Raw genomic sequence first — 22115 nt, 5'->3', positions numbered from 1 at the left:
CGAGTGGAGGGGAGGCTGTGCTGGCGTGGGGGCAGGGAGCGTGTGGGAACCTCAGCACCTAACTTTCACTTTTGCTGCAGATGTGAGATTGCGCTAAAAAAGAAAGTCTACTAAAAAAATACAATTCAAGGTAGCATAGATTTGTGTCAAAGGCAGGAAGTACTTTAAAAATTCAGAGAAAGGAGAAGTCAGTCACTGTTTGTTTATCAGGGAGGAGGTCAGGTTTGGGCTGTAGACCAGGGAATGAGCAGAACTTCAGTCACTGGACAGTGCAGTTCAGCATGCGTGGCCTTGGGCAAGTCACCTCCCAGACTCTCAGTTTCTTCCTGAAGTGCTTGGGGCAGGGTCTGGCTAGAATACGCAGAGCACTTCTGCAAGTGTTGGCCGAGTGCCTGCCCTGTACTGAGTACCTGCCACTGCGCTGAGCCAGGGTCTGGCTCAAGAAACACGGGTCAGATGCCACGGAGAGAGGGCGACAGGCAACGTGGAGAAAGGCCCAGAGATAAAAATCGCCACCCCGCGGTCTGGGAACAGTTGAACAAACCGTATTTTGCTGATAAAGTTGGTGAAGTAGATCCAGAGAAGTTGTATTTTGTATTTTAAACTCTACAGGAAGCTGTTTGTAGGCAGTGGAAACCTTGGCATTGTAAGAAAGGATTTCAGTAATGTTTCAAGAATGATTGGGATTCCACTCATCATAGGAAACAGGGATTCCAGTTGAAAGAGGGCCGTAATGACTTTGAAGTCACTGCAGCGCTATTTAGTTGGTTTGTGGAATGGTCAGGTTATTTGCTTGTTGATCTGAAATGTTCTTGATTAACATTATAAAAGTCAAGCAGCAGGTTTTTTTCTTCCCACAGTTTAGTATTATGGCAGTCACATTCAACTTTGTTTCATACCGACTTAACAGGTGTTAATGTTTCCAAGGAAACCACTGGCGTCTTAACAGTGTCTCTGACACTGACCTGAGGAGGGGGGACTTCTTCCCACTGAGATAAATGAAAAAGGACACAATGCCAGGAGTTGGTTTTACCTGCTCAGCAGGGGTCATTCTCTTTCCTTCTCCTCCCTCTCCCCCTCTTGCCCTCTCTCCCTCCTGTCTTGTTGGTAACATCTTTAGTGAGATATAGTTCACAGGCCATAAAACCCACCCCTTTAAGCGCACCATTTAATGGGTGATCAGCTGTGGAACATTTTCGTTACCCCAGAAAGAAGCCCTGTACTCCTTAACCATCATCTCCGGATACCCTCGTCCTTCCATTCCCCGTGCACTGCTTACCTACTGGAAAAGAAATTTTAAGACAATTCCTCTTAAAGTGACTTCAAAAATAGGAATAAATTCAACAATAGAAGTACAAGACTTGTACACTGAAAACTACAAAACGTTGTTGAAAGAAACTGACCAAGACCTAAGTAGTTAGAAAGACGTCCCAGGTTCATGACCTGGCAAACTTAATGCCGATGAGGTGTCCATACTCCTCAGACTTACCCACAGATGCAGCACTGCGCCCACCCACCCAACCCCAGGAGGCTTTATTTGCATAATCGGACAAACTGATCCTAAAACTGACATGGAAATTTGAGGGATCCAGAATAACCACAAAAGTCTTGGAAACTAGAACCGAGTTGGAGATTCACTTCCCAGTTTCAAAACTTATTACTAAGCTATGGTAATCAGCTCAGAATTTGACTCGCAGTACATATATGATCAATGGAATAGAATTGAGAGTCCAGACATAAACCCTTATGTTTATGGTCAGTGAACTTTTGACAGCTATGTCAAGATAAATTAGGTGGAGGAAAGAACAGTCTTCTAACAAGTGGTTCTAGGCAGATAATGACTGGTGGCAAGGAGGTAGAGAAACTGGAACCTTTAATACATTGCTGCTGGGAATGTAAAATTGTGTAGCCTCTTTGGAAAAAATTTTGGCGGTTCCTCAAAATGCTGAACATAGAGTTACCATATGACCCAGCAGTTACATGTCCAAGAGAATAGGACATACATAAAACCTGGTTACGCGAGTGTTCATTCCCCCCCAGCATGATTCACAGCATCCAAAGTGTGATGGCCGCTGAGAGGACCCCTCCCTGATGAACAGCTGAACAGAGTATGGGGTGGCCATACAGTCGAATATTATTTGGCAACCGAAAGAAATGAAGCCCTCATACTTGCGGCAACACGAGTGAACCCTGAAAACGTTATGGTAGTTGAAAGAAGTCAGTCGTAAAAGGTCACACGTACTGTATGATTCCATTTATGGGAGACGTCCAGAATAGGCAAATGCATGGAGATGGAAAGTAGATTAATGGTTGCCGGGGGCTGGGGGAAGGGAGGTGGGGGGCCGCTAATGGACATCGGGCTCCCTTGGGGTACTGTGAAAATGTCGAGAAATTACGTGGTGATGATGGTTGTACCCCTTTGACTATACTGAAAGCCATTGAATCTCAGTCACACTTTAAATAATTTTTAATTTATTTTAAAGAGAGGGAGGGAAAGAGAGAGGAGTTACCAGTTTGTTGTTCCACTCATTTATGCATTTACTGGTTGATTCTTTTATGTGCCCTGGCCAGGGATTGAACCTGCAACCTTGGTGTGTTTGGACCGCCCTCTAACCAACTGAGCTTACTGGTCAGGGCTGTCTTCACAAAAGCATGAGTTTTATGGCTTATGGATTATATCTTAACAAGTTGTTACATTTGAAAATGTATACTTAATGAGATAACACAACTACAATTATTTTCTTTCTCTACTTAGAAGCAAAATCTGGCAGATTTCCATTTTTATCTTTTAAAGTCATATGTTTCCTTTTTTAAAAAAATATGTTTTTCAGCCCTGGCTGGTATGGCTCAGTTGATTGGAGCATCGTCCTTTGTAGGTTGGATCCTCAGTCAGGGTACGTGCCTACGTTGCGGATTCAGTCCCAGATCGCGGTGCGTGCCGTCTTGGTGCGTGCAGAGGCAAACCATCAGCGTCTCTCAGTCTCTCTCTCCTTCCCTCCCGCCCCCTCTCTCTTTTCCTCTCTCTAAAAGCATTGAAAAATAACCTTGGGGGAGTGTAAAATGTGTGTGTGTGGGGGTGTGTGTGTGTGTGTGTGTTTATATACATACACTGGGGGTGTCCTGTCCAGAAAGTATTCAGCCATGCACTATGCAAAAGATACATTTATTGAAGAAGATACAAGATGCAAGAAACATTGTACATAGGACAGTGATGCTGCAGTCCCTGTACTTTGAAGGGGTTCAAAGTAGGCACCTTGGGACCTCACACAGTTCTCCCAGTCACCATCAGCTGCTCTGTTGTGTTTTCTGGAATCTCACCAACAGTCTGAAATCTTTCCTTTCAAAGGTGATTTTAGTTTAGGGAAAAGCCAGAAGTCACAGGGCACCAAGTCTGGGTTGTAGAGGGGCTGAGTCACCTGGGTGATTTGATGTTTGGTCAAAAACCTCTGCATGAGACGTGATACATGAGGGGGCACATTGTTGTGATGAAGCTTCCGATTACCAGTTGCTTATAGCTGTGGCCTTCTGCATTATCTGAATAGTTTCCATGGAAGACTGTTCAAGGTTAATGCAAAATCTGATACAAATTCATTGCTCTACTCGCTCAGTCATTGTGGATGTGATGTCCACACAGTGCACATACTCACTCACGGGTGTCTACCGTCCCCACCAACTAGTACGGTGGAGTCGTTGTTGTTCTTCACACGTGCGCATTCCAGTCCACTCTCCTTGGCTGCCAGGTTACATCAGTGTTGCACTAACCATTGTCATATTAACAATGGCTGAACTTTCTCTGGACGGACCTCATTACCTTGTACAAATATTTGGTAAATTTTAGCTGCTGTTATTAGTTATATACTAAAGGTAAATAGACTGTATTTTTCAAGTTTCACCGAACAATGGTGAAGTTTCCCGTCCTTCCAAAGTGTCCACCGGGATTCTGCTGATGGCTTTCATCAAATGTTTGGGCAGAGATACTGGTCAGGGGTCGGCTGGGGGACAGTCTGCTTCCCAGGGTGCTTTTGGGAGCTCCAGTTGCAAGCTGCTCCTTGGCTCCTGGTTGCGAAGGCACCACGTGCTCTTCAGGATAAGAGACACTGGACATCTGGGTGTGAAGGTTGGAGTTCATCAGCATTGTCTTTGTGTAAGCCATTTGAACAGAGCATTTGAATAGAAAAATAAACGTGTCTAGGGAGAAAACATTGATAATTAACTGAGCTAGGAACTGGTTACTTTTGAAGTGCAACTTTAAATACTTACATACAACTTCCTTTGCCAGAAACCTGACTTTGCTGCGTCCTTAGGCCTGGAAGGGTGCTTCCCCCACCTGCAGGACCAGCCAGCCTCCCAGTGCGCATGTGCCCTCTCACATGATGGCAGAGCGTCCCACTCGGTTTATTTTAGACAGAAATGTGATCTGGAGATAAAAGTTACTCAGAAACAGACTTTAAATGAGACACGTTTCTTATCTTCCAGGGCAGAGGTATCTGGTCTCTAATACTTGGGAAGAAGTCAAATGACAGGAAGTTCCTTTCTGTGAGGCCTCCTTTCCTCACCCAGGGAGAAAGAAATCACCCCCGCGGGTTCTGCAGGGCACACCCAGAGTGTCAAGGAAAGCAGCATTTAAGATTACAATATGAACGCTAGCCCGGCCAGGTGGCTCGGTTGGTTGGAGCGTCACTCCCGTACCCCGGAAGGTTAGGGTTCGGTCCCGGCTGCGGTGCACACGAGAGGCAGTCGATTGATTGGCGTTTCTCTCTCACATCGATGTTTCTCTCTCTGTGTTCCTTCCTCTCTCTAAAGTCAATAAACACGTTTTTAATTACATACGTCCCTTAGTTATCCATTTTCTTGAAATGTAGCAGCCTAATCAGTCTGTGGGAAACCATCCTTTAGATGTACAAACGACTGTTTATTAACAAGGGCTCTGTTCATGTGGAAGTCTCCAAACGCCTGCTGGGCTCAACTTGCTTTTCCAACACAGACTGCAGTTCGCCCTCACTGCACTGTCATGTTTGGTCGAACCCGCAGCAGGCGTTTGTGTCCTTAGTGCCAGCCGGACGTCACTGACTGCACCTCGAGGGGCAGTGACTCCTTCCTCAAAGAACAGGAGCCGTCAGGCAGCTGCGTGCACGTGAAGCTGCAGGCCCCAGTTCCTGGAGCTGCGCAGGAGAGCAGGCGGGGCCCCAGAAGACGGCCCGCCCCTTCATTCGAGCACTTATTTCAGCAAACACCCACCGAACATTGTGCTCCCGTGCTGCGTGCTGGGAACACGGTCTTTTGGAAGAACCGTCTGCTTTCTTGGTGTTTGTGTTCTAGTGAGTAGTTAGTTAAGACAGAAAAAAGGTTCATGCCCAGCTCATTTATTCAGAAATTGTTTTTAAAATAACCTCTGTGAGCACCACACCCTCCTTGGAATACAGCGAGGAATGCACGAGACACAGCCTTGGTGCCGGTGGACATTTTCATAGGGGGGAGGCGACACGAAGCAGCGTATAAATAAATCGAGGATTTTATTTCAAACCCTGATAGCAGCTGTGACGCTGTGGTGACAGTGTAACATGAGACGGGGGAGGGGTGGGCAGGTGGGGCGGCTGCTGAGTCTTCCTGGGTTGTAACAATTTCACCAGCGAAGTGGGAGAGCGACGCCTGCCCTGTGTGTCCACTCGCCGCGTCAGGCAGACTAGGCAGGGAAACCGTGTGCAAAACCCCTCGTGTTCTAAAGTCACAAGAATTGTGTTAGTGTTTGTGGCTGGTGGGGACTCAGGGGGACAAGCAGGGGAACAGGGCCTCCTCTCGTCCTGGGAGCCAGCCCCCGTCTCCTGGGTTTGGGCATGTGAGCTGCTCTCTGTCATACTGAGTTCAAAGGCAGTCAGACAGTTCTGTCGCTTATGTTTTAATCAATTCACTTATAGAAAATGAAACTAAGACTTATTTTAAGCAATGATGTTTTTGGAAAACCTTTGTAAGAGTTGTCAGTTTACCAGAGTCCCTGCCCCCCAAGCCAATGTGGGCAGCTGCCGGTCGCTAAAATGTGTTTTGCTAACATAGACAATTTTCCTTGTGGAGGAGAAACTACTTTATCACGTAATGGTGTCAGAACAGTGAGACGTGTGTGTGCTGTGTGTTGTGTACAAACTTACTAAGAAGGGTCGGGAACAGTTACTGTGTTACTAAGCAAACAGTGGAGGAGAGTCTAGTTCTGAATGGATGTAAAGATCCATTCGTGTCTGTTGCTGTTGCTGAAATGGGATTTACTTTTCCCTCTCACGGCAAACCCGAGGGTTTCCTGCCCCGGCCGGAGTACCGCCAGGTCGGTGACCCTGGGCCAGGGCCCAGAAGCCTGCGTGCTAGGGAGACACACCGACCAGCACACCTGACTCTGCCTTTAACAGGGTTTCTCTTTTTACCCCTTTCTGTAATGTAAAGAATTTTTGCCCAAGTGGATAGAAGGTTGTGTTTCAGATGTACAAGTTAGATGAGGTGGACTGCTAATACTATACTGTACGTTACATTCGTTCGTGGTTGGGCAGCCACTCCGGGTATACTTTCTAATAAACGGACATTTTATTTACATGTTTTAAATGATAGAGATAGCTTAATTTTCTGTGTTTTCATCACTACTCCTCTCTTGGCATGGTGTCTGTTTTGTGCTCGTCATGGTCAGTGTCAGGTCAGCCTGCAGTGTGGCCAGCGCCGCGTGAGGCTGTGTCTGAGCCGTGGGGACCGGGGCTACCCCCGAATTCATGGCGCTGAGCTCCTCTGGGGAACAAGGCCGCCTGCACGGCGGGTCCTGTGCACCCAGCTGCAGGGCTGTGGGAGTGAGGGCAGTGAGGACGGAGTGGATTGCTCGTCGTGAAGAGTGGAGATTCCCAGGCCAGTCAAAACCTTTATGTAAATGTGGCTATTGACATAAAGTTACCCACCCTGGATGTTGCCAGACCATTGTGGAAACTATGAATTTTTTAACCTCATTTTGTTAAAGAAATATTTTAACATGAAAAAAATAGAAAAGACGTAACGCCGAAGCAAAAATGTTTAAGATTAATTAGTTCAGTGTGACTATGGTGTCCTTATTTTTTAAATTCTGGCACGAGTGGAAATGTTAGCCCAGAGTGGCGTTTGGGAAACACTGGCCTGCGTGAGGCTGCGCTGAGAAAGTCTCCCCCAGACCTCGACGGGGAGACCGGACAGACACCGACTGTTACGTGGCTGAGCAGCGACGGGAATGGCCTAGAGCTTGGAATGGTTGGGGCCCAGAGCAGGGGCTGATGAGCTGAACTGAACTTAGAAGAATAGTGGGCGGTAGAAGTGACACTAGAGAATGGGGCAGTTTAAAACCCAGGAGAAACTTACATTTGTAGTAAATGACAATGCAGAGCCATTGAAGTTTTTGAGCCTCAGAGTGTAAAATTGTCACGCCCAAGGATGGATCTGGTGGCTGACGGTGTGGTACAAGGTAGCGAGGGAGGGCGCTGTTCCTCTTAGATTATCCGTGAGTGGGCACTAAAGTCGGGGAAAGCACAAGGTCAAGAGACTTTAGGAGAAAGAAACGGTGGGACTTGGTGACACCTATAAATACAAGAGGAGAGAGGAGTAAACATTACAGCCACAGGTGGTTTTAGGGGGATCCCACGCTTTTGTTGGGGACCTGGTAAAGCAGCTCGCCTTACTCCTGGGAAGCACGAGTTAGCAAAACACTGCCCTTCCTTGTATTTTGAGATGTTAAATGAACATGCTCTTACTTTGTCCTCAACATTAGGAAACTCTGGCGCGTGACTAGGAAATTACGGGATGTGATGATTCCAAAGTAGAGGGGCGCTTCAGAGTCGAGTTGAAGCAGCCACACGGCGGCCCACACTGGGGATAGAGCTTCATCGTCTGTAAATGTCTGTCTGGTTCATTGTCGTATCCCCGAACCCGGTTCATAACTGGTGTATAACATGTTTGTTTCACAGCAAGGGGTAGATTCAGCAGTGTGGGGGTCATGCTGTGTAATACAGTATCTTTTATCACTGCATCTCTTAGAGTAGACAAAGAGAAGAAGTCTATCTCAATGTCACAAAACTATCTAGTAGGAGAAATCATATGCCATTAATTAAACTAGAGTCAGTATGACCCGAAATGATCTTGGCACAAAGTTTAGGCAAAGTGCCCTCTGTGCCGACACTGTTGAGGCTTTCTCTACCTTGTGATGCTACCAGATTCCACTGGGAAGAGCCTTACATGAGAATGTTGCCGGTCCCATAAATATGAACAAAGATGAATCTTTCTGAGAGACGGTGAGAATTCTCGCTGTCAGAAGCAGGCTGGCAGCGGTGCCTCCGAAAACCGGGGTCCGGAGCTGGTGGGTTATTAAGCTGGGGAGTCTGGAATGTAGCGATGGGAAACCACTGTGGAATTTTTTAAAGGAATGAGATGTGAGGTTTCCATTTTAAAAAGTGCTTGTGATAGCTAATCTGGGAGCCCGAACATGGGTGGAGATGGCGGAAAGTGAGCACGTGCGACAGGCCGAGAAGTGTGAGCGCGGCACACGGGTTTCGGCTGTGCGGTCAGGGTGCTGCCGGGGCTTCTGAAGTGCAGGGTCCTGGGGCAGGACCAGGACTCGAGGCTGAGCCGGAAGGTTCTGACTCGGTTTCGGACAGTTTGAGGTTGGCGGGCGCCTCGAGGCATCCGAAGCCGTGGGAAAGGGGCGGGAGCGGAAGGAAAGGACATTGCAAGTCTGCTTGAGGACAGCTGAAAAAGACGGCCGAGTCACAGTTAATGTGAGGAAAAGCTTTTCTTTAAACATAGGAACACTGCTATTCACGACAGTAATGAAAACTGAAACATTCCAGAGTGAACCAGTTAGACATGGAGAACTTTTATGAAATACTTCCAAACCTCACTCAAGGGCATTAGTGAAAAGTTTAGTAAATGGATAAATGTACTACATTCAAGAATGGGAATATACAATATTGTGAGGAGGTGAATGCTCCTCAGATTTATGGATGGAGTTATTTTTTTCACTTGCTCAGAATGGTTCTGAAGTTTAATGGGAAAAGTAAGCAAGAACGACTAGCCAGGGAAGAGAGTAGGGCGGGGTTTTCAGGTTTTCGGGAGGTGCATTTCGTGTTTACACGTTTCCTGGTTGTTACTTTTTGCAAGTCTGTTGTTACTTTTCTAATTAGAGAAGCGAAATAAAACAGCATCAGAAGCTGTAACAAATTATGATCTGTCTACAAAAAAGACTGAAGAATGTGTGTATGTGTGTGTGGATAGGTGTGTGTGTCTACGGTGGGAAAGAAGTGTGTAGACACTGCAGTCAATAGGAAATGTTACTCTCGACTCTATACAGCTGAGAAGGATTATCGGAGATACTGTGCATTAACAGCTGTATGCCAACAAATCGGTAACTTAGGCAAAACCAACAGGTTTCTAGAAAGGCACAGGTTACCAAAGCTGATTCAAGAAGAAGTGGAAAATCTTATAGACCTATAAAATAGTAAAGAAAATTCAATTAGTAATTGAAGAACACTCCCCCCTCACCCCAAAAAAGACCAGGCCTAGGTGACTTACTGGTGAATTCTACAAAACATTAAACAAGACTGAGTACCATTTCTTCACTAACTCTTCCCCCCACCGATAGATAGAGAGAGAGAGAGAGATAAAACCAGAAGGAATACTTGCCAGCTCATTTTGTGAAATCTGGATCATCCTGATACAAAACCCCCCTACAGATGAATATCCCTTGTATAGACAGAAATCTTCCTGGACAGAATATTAGCAAACTGAATACAGCAGCATGTTAAGAATTATGCGCCGTAACCAAGTGGAACTGATTGCAGAATACAGAGTTGGTGTAACATCTGAAAATCAATTAGCCACTATATCTCATCAGTAAATAAAAGACAAACATCAAATTACCATTTCAATTGAAGATGCAGAAAAAAGTGTTTGACAAAAGCTAACACCCCTTTATGACAAACCAGAAACAGCAAAAAAAGCTTCCCCATCTAATAAGCAGCATCTGTGAAAAACTTACAGCTAACATCACGCTCAGTGGTGGAAAGAGGAAACGTTTGCCCCACGATGGGGAGCAAGACGAGACCGCCCTCCCTCTCTTGGTGTGGTCACTGGAGGTGCCGAGCAGTCTGGTGAGAAAGAGAAAAGGCATCCAGGTTGCAGAGGAAAGTATCCCAAATAGAGATACTTCTCTCTATAAGATGATGCGATCTTATCTATGGAGAATTTAAAAGAACACAAAGAAAGTATTAGACCCAATAAATAAATTCAACAAAGTTGCAAGGTACAAGTTGACTGTACAAAAATCAGTTGTATTTTTGTGCACTAGAAGCAAACGATCTAAAAGTTAAATTTAGAAAAGTTTCATTTGCAATAACATCAAAAGGAATCAAACATTTAGGAATAAGTTTAATGAAAGAAGTATAATAAATGGGAAGACACTGCATGTTCATAGATTTGAAAATTTAGTATCGTTAAGATGGCAGTACTCTCCAAATTCACCTACACATTCAGTTAAAGAAAAGTCCTCTGAAAATCCAGCAACTTGAACCTAAAATTCATGTGATAATTTAACAGATCCAGAATAGCCAAAACAGTCTTGAAAAAGAACAAAGAGGACTCATATTTCCTACTTTAAACACTTACTACAAAACTGCAGTAACTGCTATGGTCTGAATGTTCGTGTGTTCCCCACTCCCAGTTTGTATGTTGAAATCCTAGCCCCCAAAGGTGATGGTATTAGTAGGTAGGGAGGGACTTTGGGGTATGCTGCAGTCCTGAGGGTAGAACCCTGATGCTTTCTGAGAGAGACTCCGGGACGATCCCTAGCCCGTCTGCCTGCCATGTGAGCGCACAGCGAGCAGCCTGCAGTCTGGAAGAGGGCCTCACCCAGCCATGCACCCTGATCTTGCACTTTCCTCCTCCCCCACTGAGAGATAAATGTTTGTTATTCGTAAGCTGCCCAGTCTACAGTATTCTGTTATAGCAGCCTGAACAGACTAGGACAGGAAGCAGGACACTGTGGTCATGGCACAGGGAGAGACAGGGAGCTCAGCAGAACTCTCACATTTACAGTGAATTGTTTTTCAGCAAGCATGTCAGTCAGTGGGGAAAGAACAGTCTTTCCAGCAAATGGTGCTGGTAGAATTGCATAGCTATTTACCTGCAAAGGAATGAATTTGGGCCCCCTCTAATTTTACACACAAAAATGAACTCAAAATAGACCATAGACCTAAATGTTTATTTTAGAGTAATGTAACAGTAATTTAAGAGTAGTTTGAGTAGCTGAACGTATAAAAAAGCTAAAAGCATAAAACTCTAAGAAGAAACTATAGGACTAAATCTTTAAGACCTTTGATAAGGCAAAGCCTTTTTAGACATGACACCAAAGCACAAGCAACTAAAGAACATAGATAAATTGAACCTCATCAAGAAAGTGAAAAGACAGCCCACGGAATGGGGGTATATTTGTAAGTCTGATAAGTATATTTTGTCTTTAGATAAAAAGGCAAGTAATCAATTAAAAATAGGTGAAAACGTCTAAATAGAGATTTCTTCAGAACAATGTAAGCTCATGAAAACATGCTCCAAGTCTGTAGAGAAATACAAGTTGAAACCACAGCTGTCAAACCAGAGACAGATAATAACAAGTGTTGTCAAGGACGCGCAGGGAAATCAGAGCTCTCCTGTGCTGTGGGCAAGGATGCACTTGGTGCAGAGGCCTGGGGACTCTGACGGCCCCGCAGTGCTGACGGGCCATCTTAGCATCGTGCCTCTGCTCTGCACCCGGGTTTGTAGGAGAAATCAAACCGTGTGTCTGCACAACAGCTTGTACAACAGCGTCGTGCACGGCGCCCAAAGATGGAGACAACCCCAGTGTCTGCCCATTGGTAAATTGGTAAGAAAATGTGGTGTATTTGTACAGCGGAATGTTACTCAGTTATGCAAAGGCAGGGATTCATACTACAACATGGATGAACTTTAAAGACATGCTGAGTGAAAGAAGGCAGTCACAAAACATCATGAGCTCTCTGGTTCCATTTGTTATATACGAAAGGTTCAGAATAGGCAAGTCCACGGAGACCCGAAGTGCAGTAGATCAGGGACTGCTTTGCACTGGCGGGATATGAGGCGAAATGATTTTGGCTGCCAGTGGGTATGGGACTTCTTTGGGGGATGATGAAAAAGTTCTAAAATTGGCTGTGGGTGATTGTTCAGCCCTCTGAGTATACTAAAAACCACTGAATTATGTGTATTAAGTGGATGAATTTTGTGTTCTATGAATTATATCTTGATAAAGCTATTATATAAAATATATTTTTATTTAATTTATAAATATTATATAAAAAGTGAAAAAGTTGGAGAACAATATATATTATATGAATATATTTTCTAAATAATATATTCAAAGGTTCATAACAAAACACATTATTCTTTAAAAGTTAGCAAAATTTGTGAAGCAGTGTAAAAGAGACATTGGAGTATATTCCCTTGCCATAGTAGCTTTAATCATGTAACAGATTTGGTGACAGAATTTCTTAACAGTAATTGATACCACCTCATGAATAAGAGAATAATAATAGCATTTATTGCCATTTCTGTATGACAACATTTTGCTAAATTCTTAGCATACACACTGTCATTTGTTTTTCACAACACCTAATGATGGCCCAACATACCAAAGTTTATTTTCGTTTACAAAATTGTATCATTTATGGGAATATGAAGAGTGCTGGTTCCTTTTTTTGTTGTTGACAATAGATAAAAAGGCCATGGCTGGTGAGGCTCAGTGGATTGAGTGCCGGCCTGTGAACTAAAGGGTCACCGGTAGGATTCCCAGTCAGGGCACATACATGCCTGGGTTGTGGGCCAGGTCTCCAGTAGGGGGTGTGAGAGAGGCAACCACACATTAATGTTTCTCTCCTCTTTCCCCTCCCTTCCCCTCTCTAAAAATAAATGAATAAAATCTTTAAAAGGAAAATAGCAGCTAAAAAGGTAAATGTTGTAGGACTTAATTTGCATTTGCATTTATGTGATTTTAAGCATTTATAAGAGCATATTAATAAATCTATCTATACATCTTTAAGTAAGATTTTAAATTTGAACTAAAACATTTTCATTGCTATAGTTGATTCCCGGCTGGAGGAGAAAATACTTTTTAGTTACTTGACAATTTTTTGCTTACTGTAGTACTAAATTTAAAAGGCAATCATTAACAAAGATAATTTTTAGAATTTTTTTCTGTTGTAAATGTAGACTATGGTCTTGCTGAGCTTGGGCAGCTATAACAAAATACCATATACTAGATGGCTTAAACAATAAACATTTATTTATTTCTCACAGTTCCGGAGGCCGGAAAGCCTCCAGTCCAGGAGCCAGCAGAGCTGGTTCTTGGTGAGGGGCCTCTCCTTGGCCCGTCCGCACCCTCCTTGCAGCGTCCCCTCGCAGGGAGGGCTGGGCGGGAGCAAGCTCTGGGGTCGGTCTTACAAAGACCCACCCTCAGGACCTCGTGGAAACCTACGCTCCTCCCAAGGCCCCCTGCCTCCAGTTCCCATTGCACTGGATCGGGTTTCCACGTGTGAATGGGGCGAGGGGGACAAAGTTCAGTCCATAGCAGCGAGCCTTGGTCAAAATCTTGTCCATAGATGCTAACCCTAGCCTTTTTGTTTGTTTTTAGTGTTATGCGCCAAGAACCTTGCAAAGAAAGACTTCTTCAGTAAGTAAACACCTATTTTTGCTCTTACAATATTAGTATTTTCACATATTTCTGAACTTTAAACTTGTCAAAAACAGTAGAGTGTGTTCTCCTAGACTCCTGCCCATCACTGAACAGAAGGAGCCTGTGGCTTGACCAGGCTCCCGGCAGACCACGCACAGGCCCCCAGAGCTCCTGGCGGGAGTGTGCAACTCACACGGGAGAAACCGGCTGGCTCACGCCCTGCTTGGCCACGCCCGGTTTCCTCTGTCTGCCGTTAGTGCATGGCTGTGTGCTGGACTGTGTTGTCAGCTCAAATACAGACAGGGAACTTCTATAAAATAGCCGGGCATAATAAAATTGTTGGCCAAATTTTATGCGTTAAATCGCATTTCCAAAGTCTGGTAATGAAAGGAATTGTACAAAAATCCAAGATCCTTTTCTAAAGAGAGGAATCATCCCTAAAGTCAAGACTCGCACCTCCTATCAAGTGGGTGTGGCAGCTTGGAATTCCCAGCCTCCTGCAGAGGGCTCGCCACCGAGTTCTTCCTCACACGTTCCAGACGAGGAAGCAGGGGTTCCCAGGCTTCACTCAGGGAGCTGGGGCGTGGCCCCCACCCAGGTCTGTCTCTGAAACCCTGTTGGTCCTCTCTCTGACCTTATAAACCATCCAATTCATTTAGGGACTTAACTAATTTACTACTTGCCTCCAGAGATGAAATAGAGAAAGCCAGTAAATAAGATTTCTCAGTGTGACTTGTTTAGGGAGTATAAGCATAGTTAATTGTAGACACCTTGTCCTCCATTTAATCAGCCACACTTAGTGATGATCAAAAAATGGGAATTGCAGTGTGTGCCTATTTACATAGTTTTCTTTAAGCCCAGTTTGCTTCCAGCCTCTAAAACTCTGAGAGCGATGTCACACTGGGTTGCCTTTCTTAGAAAGCTAAATAGAGCGAAATGTCCTGAAATTAGAAGGAAGAAATCTACCAGGATAATCTTTACCAACGTAGAGGACTGTGAAGCTCCAACTGCCTCCAAGACTGTGCTCTGGTGTCGCGTGGGCAGGTCTGTGGTCTCATCCGGGCTGGCTGTCCCCTCTTCTCCAGGACTCCCCGACCCCTTCGCGAAGGTTGTGGTGGACGGATCTGGGCAATGCCACTCGACGGACACTGTGAAGAACACGTTGGACCCCAAGTGGAACCAGCACTACGATCTGTGAGTTGCACATTCTGTGAGCCATCGGGGCGGCAGCGAAGCGGGTCTCTGGAATGCTTTTATGAGAAGCATTTTTTTTTAAAAAAAGGATTTCCAACTTGTTATTGATAACAAAAGTAGATGGTCAAGTAAATACTGCTCACTTTTTAGAATCCATGTACTTGGGAGTTCTTGTGTTTGACATTTTTATAGATGGTTATGGTTTGCTTCTGAAATTGTGATCTTCTGCCGCTTTCCAATCTGCTGGCCATTCTAACAGGAAAAAGGGGCCACGGCTGAGTCTTCCATGCGCTGTCTTCCTTGTTTGTTTGTTTCAGTGAAACCCTAAATCGGGTTCGGATTTTTCACTTTGAAAAGTACATTATTATACATACTTATTATGCAAATACATATTGCACGTATTTCTGTTGCCTTTTAAATTCTGTTTTCTAGTACAAATGTATTTTCTTTAAGAGACAATATACTTTGGTATGATTGAGTGTATATAAATCTATTACCATCAGGCAGTTTCTTATACTTGTTCATAACACTGATTGCACTTTGAAAATCTCTATTTTATGTGCATCTATGTTTTCATGTCCCTGCTAGGAAATTTTTGTCCAAGTAATACTGCATGGTTATTGGTTTTTTATTAACCAGATGGTACCAGATTTGGGTGGGATTTTGAACAGTTGGATTCTAAAACCCACTTTCAGTTACACCGCAGCACCTCGAGGGGCCTGGGGATGGCTGTCGGTTCTGGTCCAGAAGCTGCCCCCCGCGGTTGACCTGCACTGAGAGTGCGGGGCTAGGGGAGTGTCTGAGCTAGTGCCCGCTGGGGTTCTGTGGATGGATCTGTGGGTTTATAGGCAGTCCTCTGTTGTAAACCAGTGTTCAATAGTAAGCCTGCCCTGGCCGGGTGGCGCAGTCAGTTGGAGCGCCATCCCGTACCCAAAAGGTTGGGGGTTCAGTTGCAGGTCAGGGCACGTAGATCCCACCCCAGGCTGGGGAGCATACGGAGGGCAACCAATCGATGTTTCTCTCTCTCCTCTCTCTCTGCAGCCCTCTCCCTCACCTTCTCCCCCTCCCTTCCTCTCTCTCTAAAATCAATAGACATCTCCTCAGGCAAGGTTAAAAAAAAAAACTAGTAAATCTAACATTGCTGGGAATTTATGGGTCATGTCATTGCCCTTTGGATCTAATAAAATATAGCGGATCTCTGTTATAAGATTATTACTTTATGTGGTTATGTGTGTTTACTTCTTATGAAACTGGTTATAGTTCTTTTCCCAGCCTGTTGACATCAGCAGACATACATTTATTGGGTACCTGCTACACGTGGTATATAGAACCAGCATTATTTTAAAAGGGTTCCTCTGTATGAACAAGTCAATAGGTAAAATCTCAGTGGGCTCTCACAATTCAGAAGCCCAATTAAAAGTGCATTGTATGTTGTTTTTAGGTATGTTGGGAAAAGCGATTCTATAACCATCAGCGTGTGGAACCACAAGAAGATCCACAAGAAGCAGGGGGCTGGCTTCCTGGGCTGTGTGCGGCTGCTCTCCAACGCCATCAGCAGACTCAAGGACACTGGGTGTAAGCATCAAGCACTTTCCTGCCTCTTAATGCAATTGAAGAAGGCTTATCAGGAGTCATTTTTTTCTTTTAATGCTGAATGCAGAATTCTGCCCTCTGCCCTGGTTAACGTTTCCCCGGGTTAAGTTCTGGATTGTTTGTTTGCAGACCAGCGCTTGGATCTATGCAAACTAAACCCCTCAGATACTGACGCAGTTCGCGGCCAAATAGTGGGTAAGAGCTTTCTCATCTGTACAAAGAGATGCTTTTGCAGAACTTAACACTCAGCTCTCATCACCGAGAAAACTTACACGAGCACTGACATGGTGACGCACTGCGAAGGACAAGCCACACTTGGGGGCCACCTCTGCAGCACTGAGAAGTTCGCTCTCGTGTGGTTTTTGTTATTTTATCTAGTTCTCTTCAACCTCTCATTCCGAGTTGAGTTAAAATGCCTCAGGAACAACAGGATTTAGAATTATAATTTTAAATGTCATGTTAATCATCACAGAATGGATAATTAACTTGTCATTCATTGTGTTACCCAGAGGTAGATGATAAGAATGGTGGCCATTTATGTAAGAGTTGAGAAATAATTTCTTCAGGAAAAACCATCAGATATATAAAAAGCAAAACTGATTTCTGAAGACTTCTGTGTGATACAATTTTACGGAGTTAGAGGACTGAATGATTTAGAATGGACAGATAAAATGTGCTAATGTTACAGAGGGTCGCCTGGTGCTGTCCTCTTGGAAGTGATTTACCTGTTGAGGAGCCCAAGGTATTATCTATCCAGTCATTATCGGCATTTTAGGGTAACTCTGAAATGTTGTGTGCCGATCACGTGCACTGGGAGGGGTCAGGAAAACGCGGCATCTCGGCAGCAAACCAGGGAGACCCCGCATCTCCGAGGTCTTGTCTCATGCAGACTTGACCCAAAGCTCCTCAATGAAAAACTCCTCACTGAGTGCTTCTCTGTTTGTGATTTCTTCTTTTGTTTGTGGAGGGAGAAATGAATAACTGGGAATAATTTTATAAACATTTTTGTTGTTCATAGTAGTGACCAAGAATAAAACACTTGGATTCCTCTAGGCTTTGCAATAATGAAAGGGCTCGCTGTGTCCTTATTAAACATAAGGCAAAATCTCCATAAAGAATAAGGTAACATAGAGGAAGTGAACATTGTGTTCTGTCATATTTACAGAGAGCGTGTAAAACATAGCACTTCATTCTGCTCCACATGTACCGGGAACTTTCCAGGCAGTGTGTGGTGATATGTAGCTACTGGAATAATATGCTTCCTGCTTGAGAGCTTAGGAATATAATGTGTGTGTGCATGTGCACATGCCTCGCTTTTAAAAAACAATATTGTGCATCAATCACGCATTCTCAATGGCTCACTGTAATGACAGCCGTGTAAAACGCCCCTGGATTTTAATGCAAGGCGCTCTTTTCTGTTGTAGTCAGTTTACAGACGCGAGACAGAATAGGCACTGGCGGGTCTGTGGTGGACTGCAGAGGACTGTTAGAGAATGAAGGGTACGTATCCCTGTGGGGGCGCCTGCCCAGCGCTCGGTGCTGCAGCTGCCGCGCCCCTTGCATGTCTTTCCTGCCTCTTCCCATGCTCCGTGCTCCAGGTGCAGGAAGGGGCTTTGGGATGAAACTGGCATCTGTTCCCTTGTTTGTAAAGGAAGCTGTGAATATAGGTGGGGTTGTGCCCAGAAGGCTCAGGATCCCATTTAAAGAGCTTCCCGCTGGACACAGATGGACCAGTTTGAGCATCAGTGAGAATTGTGACCAGTGGGTCAGTGCACGTCAAATACGCTAACGAGTGTCGCGTGTTCATTGTGACACAGGGAGAGAGAGGAAAAAGCCTAAAACTCCCCCATTGGTCACTCTCACAATTTTGTGATCCCCAGTGACTGAACAAAGCTGGGCGATAATTGTGGGTAATCTGACATTTCCTCTTGGAGATCTGGGGGACAGGAGAATTGTTGCCCAATCCCAAGGGGATGCAGCCACCTGGAAGGGGGCCCTCAGTAGAGGGTAGAAGACAGCCCAGTGTCTTCTCCAACATGTGCTAGAAAAATAAGCAGCTCACAAGGAAGGAAGAGAACCCAGGATTTGATCATTAAAGCTGCGAGAGGCAAAGCCACTGAATGCCAGGTGTGTGCCTCACTCGGATCCCGAATGAGGCAACTGACTGGGGATGTTGAACACTGACCAGTGTTCGACGATCTTTAAAACATTGATGTGCATTTCTGAGGCACGATGATGGAAGGAGCCTTTATCTTCTAGAGCTATATGCTGGATTATTTCAGGGCGTGAGGGGAAACTGTTGGGGCTGGTTTCAGAAGCATCACTTATATGGGAAAGCAGCCAGTTAGGGTAGATGGTCTTCACAGGTGCTCAGGGTGAAGAAGGTGTTTGAAAGTCATTGCAACATTTTATGCAACCAGGAGTTTTATTAAAGAGGAAAATAAAAAGGAACGTGGAGTATTTGACTTTGACTTTAAATAAGGAGAGATCAGATCTCACTTCACAAGCTCCTTAGAGCCCAAGGATGGTCTTTGCAGTCAGTCCACTCTCCCCACCAGTGACATCCCGAGGGTGCTTCAGTGGCACTTCGCCTGTGCCTCCCTTCGGCCTCTGGTTTCCGAGAAAAAGTCTTTCTATGTAAACGAGGTGGGATGGGTTTAAGAAGCTAAGCACTTGGGACACTGTAAATTGTTGAAGAGAAGCAGAATAAACGGTCGGGGGAGCCCCGAGCTGAAAGGCCAGGGCCGTCCCCGGCCGGCATGCCCACGCGTGCCCTGCCCTGCCCCTTTCAGGACCGTGTGCGAGGACTCGGGGCCCGGACGGCCGCTCAGCTGCTTCATGGAGGAGCCCGCCCCCTACACGGACGGCACCGGTGCTGCTGCTGGGGGCGGGAACTGCAGGTTCGGGGAGTCCCCGAGTCAGGATCAGAGACTGCAGGCACAGCGACTTCGAAACCCCGAGATCCGCGGGTCCCTCCAGACGCCGCAGAACCGGCCTCACGGCCACCAGTCACCAGAGCTGCCTGAGGGTTACGGTGAGAGAACCCGCCCGCTCCCTGAGCGCTCTCTGTGAGGTTTCGTGGAGCCGTGACCCCGCAGGCCCTTACGGCGCCTGCAGGGCTGTGTGTGCGACGGCTGTCGGTGTAGAGACGCGTGACCGGAGCAAGGCGGTCAAGGTGGGAAAAGATAAATCTTGTGCGTCACGAACAGGTCAGCAGTTGCACCAGGCTCCCAGTGTAGCGGTCGGGCGGACATTTTAGGCAGGTGCATGTCCAGGAAGATCAGGATGGTGTGTGGGCTGAGGGGCGTGTGGTGCTCTGTGGTTTGACCGTGGAGGGGCAGGAGGGGGAGAGTGGACGGAAGAGGTCACGGGGGGGGGGTCTTTGGACAACTGCGGAGGGGGAGCCTAACGAGGGAGGAGTGTGGCGTGGGTGTGGCAGGTCACACCAGACAGAGAGCACGTGAAGGTGACAGAGGTCAAGGTGGGGTGGGGGCCGAGGTGGGGGACACACAGACCGCAGCCAGTCCAGGGCTCTGGCTGACAAGAGCGCTGTCGCCCGCGTGTGACAGGCCCAAATGCTTGTGTGGGGTTTGCGACCCCACTGCTCTCCCCATCCCTTATCTGGGTGATTTTAAACTGTTGAAGGGAAGCTTCGACTCTGTGCTCAGAGGACTGATGGAAAACTCTCCTTGGGACTGAATGTAACTAATTGCAACCCCCACTTTCTTGTACAGAACAAAGGACAACGGTGCAGGGGCAAGTTTACTTTTTGCACACACAGACCGGAGTTAGCACGTGGCACGACCCCCGAATACCAAGGTAGGTGTCTCAAACGCGCACCACGGCCAGTTTTCCAGTGGTTGCCTGCGCCGCCCCGGCCCCGACTGGACCCCTCAGGGTAGAAGATGTGAGCTTGGACGTGAAGCAGCGCAGAGAGGCCTGCCGTAGGGTCTGGCCTCGGGCTCTCTGGGTGCGTCCCGGCTGTGCCGCCACCTCCGGGCCCTCCACCAGGTCCGGCGGCAGCTGCTGGCACCAGAGTCCTTTAGAAAGCAGTCCTGAATCTGGAGAGCAGAGCACGTGACCCTAAAAGGCCTCCCCTCTTCAAGATGGGTTCTCAGTTTTTAAGCTACAAATTTTACTGGATGCAATAATATGGCATCTGGGATTTCCTCAAATGCTCGGGGTGGGGCAGTGAGCCGAGGGTCATGTCTGAAACAGGTTGACGATGATGTGATAATCAAAGCTGATTATTCACTGTGGTTTCTCTACCTTTTTATATGCTTAACTTTTCTGTAATAAAGTGATAAAAAGGAAATACAAAACCTCTGTTGCCCCTTCTGTCTTCTGTACTGTCCCTATTGCCTCAGTCCCGGGGGTGGGAGGGACGGCACTTGGGGGCAGAGGAGGAAGCTTTTCTGTGCGACTCCTTCCAGGAGGCCGGTTGACCTGAGCCCAGGTCAGAGAGCGCCTCACCCCACCCTACGACCGAGTGCCGTTTCTCTTTGCTTTGCTCTTCTTTACATTTAAAAAAAAAATTTAGAGTGGTATTACTACCTAATAACATTTTTAGTAATGCTCATTTTCTTTTTATTCATAATTTGTTTCATCTGAGAACAGGCCTCCTGCCTTTGATTTCCAGCCTGTGTCGAAGTTAAGATCTGGAACCTACAGTTAGACTGCAACTCCTACGTGCAGGTGGATTAGGTGCCTCTTCAGTCCCCACAGTCCGAAAGGCCAGGCTTCTGTGCTCATTAGACAGGCACCTTGGTCACTAGCGCTGCGCTCTCAGACGGCTGTGGGCCGAATTGAAGTAATCAGTCAGGAGGCTGAAATTAGAAACACTTACCAAAGCCCACTGAAGAATGGGAGTGCCTCTCCCCGGAGCAGCAGTTTAGAACTGCGAGATGCCGGAGGCGGGTCCTGTGCTCCCGTCAGCGTTAGAGGCCCTGCATCGTCTGGGGCTTTTCACTCCTGAAGCTGCCGGTCTGGCCCTTTCTGGCCTGGGGTGCGGTGCCCTGCGCAGCCTTCCGTGCTGCCTCCCGGCCGGCCGCTGCTCCCTGAGAAGTGCTGCTCCCTCTCGTGGTCACGGGCTCTGAGGGCTTCGTTTTTATCTGGCGGATTTTGCTGCCACTTGTAGCACAGACACCTGGGTTCAGTGTGAGTTTGGCGTCAGTAGCACTGTGACTGTCCCTCTTAGCAGGACTGGGACGTGGCCACATTGATAGGGACTCCCGTGGTTCGTCTTGCTGAAGTTTTGGTTGTGTGCCTCCATACTCAGATGGACAAACTTCCCCGTATCTTCCATTTTGGCAGAGACCTTAATAGTGTGAATTGTGATGAACTTGGACCACTGCCGCCGGGCTGGGAAGTCAGAAGTACAGTTTCTGGGAGGATTTATTTTGTAGACCACAATAACCGAACAACCCAGTTTACAGACCCAAGGTTACACCACATCATGAAGTAAGACTTTACACAATCTTTGTTGACTTCTTACATTTATTGCTTAATGTTTTCTACTAATATTTTTCTTAATTTATCTACTCTATTGTTTGTTAGTGGAGAATAAGCACAAGCCAACTATGGTAACTGTTCGGTGGGCAGTTGC

General features: G+C 46.2%; 1 protein-coding gene across 2 annotated transcripts in view; it reads left to right on the top strand.

Annotated features, from left to right (window-relative positions):
* Window positions 1-22115, top strand: part of SMURF1 (SMAD specific E3 ubiquitin protein ligase 1) — a 97037-nt gene that overhangs the window by 55273 nt on the left and 19649 nt on the right. For both annotated transcript variants that reach the window (XM_037164083.2, XM_053663383.1), the window contains exons 2-9: window positions 13682-13720; window positions 14809-14917; window positions 16359-16492; window positions 16640-16705; window positions 17935-18010; window positions 19303-19544; window positions 20245-20329; window positions 21824-21970. In XM_037164083.2, the coding sequence (XP_037019978.1) occupies window positions 13682-13720; window positions 14809-14917; window positions 16359-16492; window positions 16640-16705; window positions 17935-18010; window positions 19303-19544; window positions 20245-20329; window positions 21824-21970 (898 nt within the window). The remainder of the gene's footprint in view (window positions 1-13681; window positions 13721-14808; window positions 14918-16358; window positions 16493-16639; window positions 16706-17934; window positions 18011-19302; window positions 19545-20244; window positions 20330-21823; window positions 21971-22115) is intronic.

The sequence above is a fragment of the Artibeus jamaicensis genome, unplaced genomic scaffold (assembly GCF_021234435.1).
Source record: "Artibeus jamaicensis isolate MK-2021 breed Jamaican fruit bat unplaced genomic scaffold, CSHL_Jam_final contig_1085, whole genome shotgun sequence".
In the NCBI taxonomy this organism is placed as follows: domain Eukaryota; kingdom Metazoa; phylum Chordata; class Mammalia; order Chiroptera; family Phyllostomidae; genus Artibeus; species Artibeus jamaicensis.
Note: the sequence above shows the minus strand (reverse complement) of the source record. Positions and strands in the feature narration are given on the sequence as shown.